The sequence below is a fragment of the Salmo salar genome, chromosome 03, assembly GCF_965601325.2.
Source record: "Salmo salar chromosome 03, fSalSal1, whole genome shotgun sequence".
Taxonomy (NCBI): Eukaryota; Metazoa; Chordata; class Actinopteri; order Salmoniformes; family Salmonidae; genus Salmo; species Salmo salar.
In genome coordinates, this window is record NC_138293.1 from 100,925,513 (window position 1) to 100,938,635 (window position 13,123).

General features: G+C 40.8%; 1 protein-coding gene across 1 annotated transcript in view; it reads left to right on the top strand.

Annotated features, from left to right (window-relative positions):
- Window positions 1–13,123, top strand: part of LOC106602007 (4-aminobutyrate aminotransferase, mitochondrial) — a 58,580-nt gene that overhangs the window by 13,415 nt on the left and 32,042 nt on the right. Inside the window, exon 2 of the mRNA XM_045715929.2 lies at window positions 12,666–12,799. Within this exon, the coding sequence (XP_045571885.1) occupies window positions 12,730–12,799 (70 nt within the window). The 5' untranslated portion in view covers window positions 12,666–12,729. The remainder of the gene's footprint in view (window positions 1–12,665; window positions 12,800–13,123) is intronic.

Below are 13,123 nucleotides of genomic sequence, written 5' to 3' on the forward strand. Positions count from 1 at the left end.
GCAGTCCTGGGTGTGCATTCTGACGAAGACAACAAAAGGTAATCAAACTTTTATAATAGTAAATATGATTATGGTGAGTGCTAAACTTGCCGGGTGTCTAAATAGCGAGCCCGTGATGCCTGGGCTATGTACTTAGAATATTGCAAAATGTGCTTTCACCAAAAAGCTATTTTAAAATCGGACATATCGAGTGCATAGAGGAGGTCTGTATCTATAATTCTTAAAATAATTGTTATGCTTTTTGTGAACGTTTATCGTGAGTAATTTAGTAAAATGTTAGCGAATTCCCCGGAAGTTTGCGGGGGGTATGCTAGTTCTGAACGTCACATGCTAATGTAAAAAGCTGGTTTTTGATATAAATATGAACTTGATTGAACAAAACATGCATGTATTGTATAACATAATGTCCTAGGGTTGTCATCTGATGAAGATCATCAAAGGTGAGTGCTGCATTTAGCTGTCTTCTGGGTTTTGGTGACATTATATGCTGGCTTGAAAAATGGGTGTCTGATTATTTCTGGCTTGGTACTCTGCTGACATAATCTAATGTTTTGCTTTCGTTGTAAAGCCTTTTTGAAATCGGACAGTATGGTTAGATTAACGAGAGTCTTGTCTTTAAATGGCTGTAAAATAGTCATATGTTTGAGAAATTGAAGTAATAGGATTTTTAAGGTTTTGAAAATCGCGCCACAGGCTGGCAGTGGCTGTTACGTAGGTGGGACGCAAGCGTCCCACCTAGCCCATAGAGGTTAACATGGAGCGGTGAGAGAGGAAAGATCTGGAGACTGGGACTACATGACTATACCACTGGGACTATATGACTATATGACTATACCACTGGGACTATATGACTATACCACTGGGACTATATGACTATACCACTGGGACTATATGACTATACCACTGGGACTATATGACTATACCACTGGGACTATATGACTATACCACTGGGACTATATGACTATACCACTGGGACTATATGACTATACCACTGGGACTATATGACTATACCACTGGGACTATATGACTATACCACTGGGACTATATGACTATATCACTGGGACTATATGACTATACCACTGGGACTATATGACTATATGACTATACCACTGGGACTATATGACTATACCACTGGGACTATATGACTATACCACTGGGACTATATGACTATACCACTGGGACTATATGACTATACCACTGGGACTATATGACTATACCACTGGGACTATATGACTATACCACTGGGACTATATGACTATACCACTGGGACTGTGGGAATATATGACTATACCACAGGGACTATATGACTATACCACTGGGACTATATGACTATACCACTGGGACTATATGACTATACCACTGGGACTATATGACTATACCACTGGGACTATATGACTATACCACTGGGACTGTATGACTATACCACTGGGACTGTGGGAATATATGACTATACCACAGGGACTATATGACTATACCACTGGGACTATATGACTATACCACTGGGACTATATGACTATACCACTGGGACTATATGACTATATCACTGGGACTATATGACTATACCACTGGGACTATATGACTATATGACTATACCACTGGGACTATATGACTATACCACTGGGACTATATGACTATACCACTGGGACTATATGACTATACCATCGGGACTATATGACTATATGACTATACCACTGGGACTATATGACTATACCACTGGGACTATATGACTATACCACTGGGACTATATGACTATACCACTGGGACTATATGACTATACCACTGGGACTGTGGGAATATACGACTATACCACTGGGACTATATGACTATACCACTGGGACTATATGACTATACCATCGGGACTATATGACTATACCACTGGGACTGTATGACTATACCACTGGGACTGTATGACTATACCACTGGGACTATATGACTATACCACTGGGACTATATGACTATACCACTGGGACTATATGACTATACCATCGGGACTATATGACTATACCACTGGGACTATATGACTATACCACTGGGACTATATGACTATACCACTGGGACTAAATGACTATACCACTGGGACTATATGACTATATGACTATACCACTGGGAATATATGACTATATCACTGGGACTATATGACTATACCACTGGGACTATATGACTATATGACTATAACACTGGGACTATATGACTATAACACTGGGACTATATGACTATAACACTGGGACTATATGACTACCACTGGGACTATATGACTATATGACTACCACTGGGACTATATGACTATACCACTGGGATTATATGACTATACCACTGGGATTATATGACTATATGACTACCACTGGGATTATATGACTATATGACTACCACTGGGACTATATGACTATATGACTACCACTGGGACTATATGACTGTATGACTACCACTGGGACTATATGACTACCACTGGGACTATTTGACTACCACTGGGACTATATGACTATACCACTGGGATTATATGACTATATCACTACCACTGGGACTATATGACTGTATGACTACCACTGGGACTATATGACTATATGACTACCACTGGTACTATATGACTATACCACTGGGATTATATGACTATATCACTACCACTGGGACTATACGACTGTATGACTACCACTGGGACTATATGACTATACCAATGGGACTATATGACTATACCACTGGGACTATATGACTATACCACTGGGACTATATGACTATACCATCGGGACTATATGACTATATGACTATACCACTGGGACTATATGACTATACCACTGGGACTATATGACTATACCACTGGGACTATATGACTATACCACTGGAACTATATGACTATACCACTGGGACTATATGACTATACCACTGGGACTAAATGACTATACCACTGGGACTATATGACTATATGACTATACCACTGGGACTATATGACTATATCACTGGGACTATATGACTATACCACTGGGACTATATGACTATACCACTGGGACTATATGACTATACCACTGGGACTATATGACTATAACACTGGGACTATATGACTACCACTGGGACTATATGACTATATGACTATACCACTGGGACTATATGACTATACCACTGGGATTATATGACTATATGACTACCACTGGGATTATATGACTACCACTGGGACTGTATGACTACCACTGGGACTATATGACTGTATGACTACCACTGGGACTATATGACTACCACTGGGACTATATGACTATACCACTGGGATTATATGACTATATCACTACCACTGGGACTATATGACTGTATGACTACCACTGGGACTATATGACTATACCACTGGGACTATATGACTATACCACTGGGACTATATGACTATACCACTGGGACTGTATGACTATACCACTGGGACTGTGGGACTATATGACTATACCACTGGGACTATATGACTATACCACTGGGACTATATGACTATACCACTGGGACTATATGACTATACCACTGGGACTATATGACTATACCATCGGGACTATATGACTATACCACTGGGACTATATGACTATACCACTGGGACTATATGACTATACCACTGGGACTATATGACTATATGACTATACCACTGGGACTATATGACTATACCACTGGGACTATATGACTATACCACTGGGACTATATGACTATATCACTGTGACTATATGACTATACCACTGGGACTATATGACTATATGACTATAACACTGGGACTATATGACTACCACTGGGACTATATGACTATATGACTACCACTGGGACTATATGACTATACCACTGGGATTATATGACTATATGACTACCACTGGGATTATATGACTATATGACTACCACTGGGACTATATGACTGTATGACTACCACTGGGACTATATGACTGTATGACTACCATTGGGACTATATGACTACCACTGGGACTATATGACTATATGACTACCACTGGGACTATATGACTATACCACTGGGATTATATGACTATATCACTACCACTGGGACTATATGACTGTATGACTACCACTGGGACTATATGACTATATGACTACCACTGGGACTATATGACTATACCACTGGGTCTATATGACTATACCACTGGGACTATATGACTATACCACTGGGACTATATGACTATACCACTGGGACTATATGACTATACCACTGGGACTATATGACTATACCACTGGGACTATATGACTATACCATCGGGACTATATGACTATACCACTGGGACTATATGACTATACCACTGGGACTATATGACTATACCACTGGGACTATATGACTATACCACTGGGACTGTGGGAATATATGACTATACCACTGGGACTATATGACTATATCACTGGGACTATATGACTATACCACTGGGACTATATGACTATACCACTGGGACTGTGGGAATATATGACTATACCACAGGGACTATATGACTATACCACAGGGACTATATGACTATACCACTGGGACTATATGACTATACCACTGGGACTATACCACTGGGACTGTATGACTATACCACTGGGACTGTGGGAATATATGACTATACCACAGGGACTATATGACTATACCACAGGGACTATATGACTATACCACTGGGACTATATGACTATACCACTGGGACTATATGACTATACCACTGGGACTATATGACTATACCACTGGGACTATATGACTATACCACTGGGACTATATGACTATACCACTGGGACTGTATGACTATACCACTGAGACTATATGACTATACCACTGGGACTATATGACTGTATGACTACCATTGGGACTCTATGACTACCACTGGGACTATATGACTATATGACTACCACTGGGACTATATGACTATACCACTGGGATTATATGACTATATCACTACCACTGGGACTATATGACTACCACTGGGACTATATGACTATACCACTGGGACTATATGACTATACCACTGGGACTATATGACTATACCACTGGGACTGTATGACTATACCGCTGGGACTGTGGGAATATATGACTATACCACAGGGTCTATATGACTATACCACTGGGACTATATGACTATACCACTGGGACTATATGACTATACCACTGGGACTATATGACTATACCACTGGGACTATATGACTATACCACTGGGACTATATGACTATACCACTGGGACTATATGACTATACCATCGGGACTATATGACTATACCACTGGGACTATATGACTATACCACTGGGACTATATGACTATACCACTGGGACTATATGACTATACCACTGGGACTATATGACTATACCACTGGGACTATATGACTATATCACTGGGACTATATGACTATATCACTGGGACTATATGACTATATGACTATACTACTGGGACTATATGACTATACCACTGGGACTATATGACTATAACACTGGGACTATATGACTACCACTGGGACTATATGACTATATGACTACCACTGGGACTATATGACTATACCACTGGGATTATATGACTATATGACGACCACTGGGATTATATGACTATATGACTACCACTGGGACTATATGACTGTATGACTACCACTGGGACTATATGACTGTATGACTACCACTGGGACTATATGACTACCACTGGGACTATATGACTATATGACTACCACTGGGACTATATGACTATACCACTGGGATTATATGACTATATCACTACCACTGGGACTATATGACTACCACTGGGACTATATGACTATATGACTACCACTGGGACTATATGACTATACGACCGGGACTATATGGCTATACGACCGGGACTATATGGCTATACCACTGGGACTATATGACTGTACGACGACTATATGATTATCCCGGCAGCAAGTAGCCTAGTGGTTGGAGTGTTGGACCAGTAACTGAAAGGTTGCTAGATCAAATCCCCAAGCTGAAAAGGTAAAAATCTAGTTGACGTAGTCTCTCTGTCTGCCTCTCTCCTTCTCCATCCCTCATTATAGTTGACGTAGTCTCTCTGTCTGCTTCTCTCCATCCCTCATTATAGTTGACGTAGTCTCTCTGTCTGCCTCTCTCCATCCCTCATTATAGTTGACGTAGTCTCTCTGTCTGCCTCTCTCCATCCCTCATTATAGTTGATGTAGTTTCTCTGTCTGCCTCTCTCCATCCCTCATTATAGTTGACGTAGTCTCTCTGTCTGCCTCTCTCCATCCCTCATTATAGTTGACGTAGTCTCTCTGTCTGCCTCTCTCCATCCCTCATTATAGTTGACGTAGTCTCTGTCTGCCTCTCTCCATCCCTCATTATAGTTGACGTAGTCTCTCTGTCTGCCTCTCTCCATCCCTCATTATAGTTGACGTAGTCTCTCTGTCTGCCTCTCTCCATCCCTCATTATAGTTGACGTAGTCTCTGTCTGCCTCTCTCCATCCCTCATTATAGTTGATGTAGTCTCTCTGTCTGCCTCTCTCCATCCCTCATTATAGTTGACGTAGTCTCTCTGTCTGCCTCTCTCCATCCCTCATTATAGTTGATGTAGTCTCTCTGTCTGCCTCTCTCTTTCTCCATCCCTCATTATAGTTGACGTAGTCTCTCTGTCTGCCTCTCTCATCCCTCATTATAGTTGACGTAGTCTCTGTCTGCCTCTCTCCATCCCTCATTATAGTTGACGTAGTGTGTGTATGTGTGGGCGGGCACATAATGTTGTTGGTTGTTAGATGATGTCCCCAGACAGGCTGACCTAAGTCTCAGGGTTCTGCTGTGTGTTAATGAGATGTTGTTTTAGTCGGGGATTATTTGCTGTCTCTGTCCAGATGAAGGATGCAGGTGTACCAGTTAAACCAGTCAGTATATCAGTGGCTTCCACAAAATTCCCCAAATTCCATATGTCCTGGTTTGAAGATACACAGAATGAGCAGAAAATACATAATCCTCCAACCAGGATTTAAGGAAAACCTGGGGATGTATGTAGTTTATACAACCTGTAGGATTTATATAGTTTATACAACCTGATAGGATTTATATAGTTTATACAACCTGATAGGGTTTAGACAACCTGATAGGATTTAAACAGTTTATACAACCTGATAGGATTTAGACAACCTGATAGGATTTATACAGTTTATACAACCTGATAGGATTTAGACAACCTGATAGGATTTATACAGTTTATACAACCTGATAGGATTTATACAGTTTATACAACCTGATAGGATTTATACAGTTTATACAACCTGATAGGATTTAGACAACCTGATAGGATTTATACAGTTTATACAACCTGATAGGATTTATACAGTTTATACAACCTGATAGGGTTTACACAACCTGATAGGGTTTATACAACCTGATATGGTTTATACAACCTGATAGGATTTATATAGTTTATACAACCTGATAGGATTTATACAGTTTATACAACCTGATAGGGTTTATACAACCTGATAGGATTTATATAGTTTATACAACCTGATAGGGTTTATATAGTTTATACAACCTGATAGGGTTTATACAGTTTATACAACCTGATAGGATTTATACAACCTGATAGGATTTATATAGTTTATTCAACCTGATAGGGTTTATATAGTTTATACAACCTGATAGGGTTTATACAACCTGATAGGATTTATATAGTTTATACAACCTGATAGGATTTATATAGTTTATACAACCTGATAGGATTTATATAGTTTATTCAACCTGATAGGGTTTATATAGTTTATACAACCTGATAGGGTTTATACAACCTGATAGGATTTATACAACCTGATAGGATTTATATAGTTTATACAACCTGATAGGATTTATATAGTTTATTCAACCTGATAGGGTTTATACAACCTGATAGGATTTATACAACCTGATAGGATTTATACAACCTGATAGGATTTATACAACCTGATAGGGTTTATACAACCTGATAGGATTTATATAGTTTATACAACCTGATAGGATTTATACAGTTTATACAACCTGATAGGATTTATACAGTTTATACAACCTGATAGGATTTATACAGTTTATACAACCTGATAGGGTTTATACAACCTGATAGGATTTATGTAGTTTATACAACCTGATAGGATTTATACAGTTTATACAACCTGATAGGATTTATATAGTTTATACAACCTGATAGGGTTTATACAACCTGATAGGATTTATGTAGTTTATACAACCTGATAGGATTTATACTGTTTATACAACCTGATAGGATTTAGACAACCTGATAGGATTTATACAGTTTATACAACCTGATAGGATTTATACAGTTTATACAACCTGATATGATTTATACAGTTTATACAACCTGATAGGATTTAGACAACCTGATAGGATTTATACAGTTTATACAACCTGATAGGATTTATACAGTTTATACAACCTGATAGGATTTATACAACCTGATAGGGTTTATACAACCTGATAGGGTTTATACAACCTGATAGGATTTATATAGTTTATACAACCTGATAGGATTTATATAGTTTATACAACCTGATAGGATTTATACAGTTCATACAACCTGATAGGGTTTATACAACCTGATAGGATTTATATAGTTTATACAACCTGATAGGGTTTATATAGTTTATACAACCTGATAGGGTTTATACAGTTTATACAACCTGATAGGCTTTATACAACCTGATAGGATTTATATAGTTCATTCAACCTGATAGGGTTTATATAGTTTATACAACCTGATAGGGTTTATACAACCTGATAGGATTTATATAGTTTATACAACCTGATAGGATTTATATAGTTTATTCAACCTGATAGGGTTTATATAGTTTATACAACCTGATAGGGTTTATACAACCTGATAGGATTTATACAACCTGATAGGATTTATATAGTTTATACAACCTGATAGGATTTATATAGTTTATTCAACCTGATAGGGTTTATACAACCTGATAGGATTTATACAACCTGATAGGATTTATACAACCTGATAGGGTTTATACAACCTGATAGGATTTATACAGTTTATACAACCTGATAGGATTTATACAGTTTATACAACCTGATAGGATTTATACAGTTTATACAACCTGATAGGGTTTATACAACCTGATAGGATTTATGTAGTTTATACAACCTGATAGGATTTATACAGTTTATACAACCTGATAGGGTTTATACAACCTGATAGGATTTATACAGTTTATACAACCTGATAGGGTTTATACAACCTGATAGGATTTATGTAGTTTATACAACCTGATAGGATTTATACAGTTTATACAACCTGATAGGGTTTATACAACCTGATAGGATTTATGTAGTTTATACAACCTGATAGGATTTATACAGTTTATACAACCTGATAGGATTTATATAGTTTATACAACCTGATAGGGTTTATACAACCTGATAGGATTTTGGGAAAGTTTCCAGAATGTTCCAACTATGGTATCAGTGAAGCCAGTCAGTTTCAGTCATCTGTCTACATAACAGTACTGTATGGCTGCACCAGAGTTACAGTCATCAGTCTACATAACAGTACTGTATGGCTGCACCAGAGTTACAGTCATCAGTCTACATAACAGTACTGTATGGCTGCACCAGAGTTACAGTCATCTGTTTACATAACAGTACTGTATGGCTGCACCAGAGTTACAGTCATCAGTCTACATAACAGTACTGTATGGCTGCACCAGAGTTACAGTCATCAGTCTACATAACAGTACTGTATGGCTGCACCAGAGTTACAGTCATCTGTCTACATAACAGTACTGTATGGCTGCACCAGAGTTACAGTCATCTGTCTACATAACAGTACTGTATGGCTGCACCAGAGTTACAGTCATCTGTCTACATAACAGTACTGTATGGCTGCACCAGAGTTACAGTCATCTGTCTACATAACAGTACTGTATGGCTGCACCAGAGTTACAGTCATCAGTCTACATAACAGTACTGTATGGCTGCACCAGAGTTACAGTCATCAGTCTACATAACAGTACTGTATGGCTGCACCAGAGTTACAGTCATCTGTCTACATAACAGTACTGTATGGCTGCACCAGAGTTACAGTCATCTGTCTACATAACAGTATTGTATGGCTGCACCAGAGTTACAGTCATCTGTCTACATAACAGTACTGTATGGCTGCACCAGAGTTACAGTCATCTGTCTACATAACAGTACTGTATGGCTGCACCAGAGTTACAGTCATCAGTCTACATAACAGTACTGTATGGCTGCACCAGAGTTACAGTCATCAGTCTACATAACAGTACTGTATGGCTGCACCAGAGTTACAGTCATCTGTCTACATAACAGTACTGTATGGCTGCACCAGAGTTACAGTCATCTGTCTACATAACAGTACTGTATGGCTGCACCAGAGTTACAGTCATCTGTCTACATAACAGTATTGTATGGCTGCACCAGAGTTACAGTCATCTGTCTACATAACAGTACTGTATGGCTGCACCAGAGTTACAGTCATCTGTCTACATAACAGTACTGTATGGCTGCACCAGAGTTACAGTCATCAGTCTACATAACAGTACTGTATGGCTGCACCAGAGTTACAGTCATCTGTCTACATAACAGTACTGTATGGCTGCACCAGAGTTACAGTCATCAGTCTACATAACAGTACTGTATGGCTGCACCAGAGTTACAGTCATCTGTCTACATAACAGTACTGTATGGCTGCACCAGAGTTACAGTCATCTGTCTACATAACAGTACTGTATGGCTGCACCAGAGTTACAGTCATCAGTCTACATAACAGTACTGTATGGCTGCACCAGAGTTACAGTCATCTGTCTACATAACAGTACTGTATGGCTGCACCAGAGTTACAGTCATCAGTCTACATAACAGTACTGTATGGCTGCACCAGAGTTACAGTCATCTGTCTACATAACAGTACTGTATGGCTGCACCAGAGTTACAGTCATCAGTCTACATAACAGTACTGTATGGCTGCACCAGAGTTACAGTCATCAGTCTACATAACAGTACTGTATGGCTGCACCAGAGTTACAGTCATCAGTCTACATAACAGTACTGTATGGCTGCACCAGAGTTACAGTCATCTGTCTACATAACAGTACTGTATGGCTGCACCAGGGTCTATCTAGTGAGATGGAATGAGACAGTTAGTGTTGTCCTCAGATGCTTTTTAGTTATCACTGTCTGTCACTGACCTGCTAACCTCTACACTGTCTGTCACTGTGCTGCTAACCTCAACACTGTCTGTCACTGTGCTGCTAACCTCTACACTGTCTGTCACTGACCTGCTAACCTCTACACTGTCTGTCACTGTGCTGCTAACCTCTACGCTGTCTGTCACTGTGCTGCTAACCTCTACGCTGTCTGTCACTGACCTGCTAACCTCTACACTGTCTGTCACTGTGCTGCTAACCTCTACACTGTCTGTCACTGACCTGCTAACCTCTACACTGTCTGTCACTGACCTGCTAACCTCTACACTGTCTGTCACTGACCTGCTAACCTCTACGCTGTCTGTCACTGACCTGCTAACCTCTACACTGTCTGTCACTGTGCTGCTAACCTCTACACTGTCTGTCACTGACCTGCTAACCTCTACACTGTCTGTCACTGTGCTGCTAACCTCTACACTGTCTGTCACTGACCTGCTAACCTCTACACTGTCTGTCACTGTGCTGCTAACCTCTACACTGTCTGTCACTGACCTGCTAACCTCTACACTGTCTGTCACTGTGCTGCTAACCTCTACGCTGTCTGTCACTGTGCTGCTAACCTCTACACTGTCTGTCACTGTGCTGCTAACCTCTACACTGTCTGTCACTGTGCTGCTAACCTCTACACTGTCTGTCACTGACCTGCTAACCTCTACGCTGTCTGTCACTGACCTGCTAACCTCTACACTGTCTGTCACTGACCTGCTAACCTCTACACTGTCTGTCACTGACCTGCTAACCTCTACGCTGTCTGTCACTGACCTGCTAACCTCTACGCTGTCTGTCACTGTGCTGCTAACCTCTACACTGTCTGTCACTGACCTGCTAACCTCTACACTGTCTGTCACTGACCTGCTAACCTCTACGCTGTCTGTCACTGACCTGCTAACCTCTACGCTGTCTGTCACTGACCTGCTAACCTCTACGCTGTCTGTCACTGTGCTGCTAACCTCTACACTGTCTGTCACTGACCTGCTAACCTCTACACTGTCTGTCACTGTGCTGCTAACCTCTACACTGTCTGTCACTGGCCTGCTAACCTCTACACTGTCTGTCACTGGCCTGCTAATCTCTACACTGTCTGTCACTGTGCTGCTAACCTCTACACTGTCTGTCACTGTGCTGCTAACCTCTACACTGTCTGTCACTGTGCTGCTAACCTCTACACTGTCTGTCACTGACCTGCTAACCTCTACGCTGTCTGTCACTGACCTGCTAACCTCTACACTGTCTGTCACTGACCTGCTAACCTCTACGCTGTCTGTCACTGACCTGCTAACCTCTACACTGTCTGTCACTGTGCTGCTAACCTCTACACTGTCTGTCACTGTGCTGCTAACCTCTACACTGTCTGTCAGACTTGTTGTGGTGCTGTAGGATGGACTCTCAGTTAAATCCACTGCTCTGAGAACTGTACCTATGCCTTAGTGCTCTCTCTGTCACTGTCTCTATGCGTGTCCTCTGATTGTATATGACTGACATTTCTCCCTCCGTCTTCAGGTGGCGTGAAGGCAGGTGTTGAGGACTGTCTTTCTCTCTCTGCCTCATTCTGTTGTTCTGAGTCATGGCGTCCTCTCTGCTCAGCAGGCAGCTGGTCCTCTCCCTCCAGCAGAACCTCAGGCTCACTGCACCAGGTACACACCGCTCACACACACAGAGCTAGTAGGAACAGTCGTGTGTAGAGGTTATGTCTGTTAGAGGTAATATCTATATGCAAACAGCTAATGCTCTATACCAGTTATATCCCGTTTGGTGTACACACACCGATCACTGCAGCTGTACATAGGGTGGGCAATGTACAGACAGACTAATGATATCACCCTACATACCCTGTGGCCAGACAGACTAATGGTATCACCCTACATACCCTGTGGCCAGACAGACTAATGATATCACCCTACATACCCTGTGGCCAGACAGACTAATGATATCACCCTACATACCCTGTGGCCAGACAG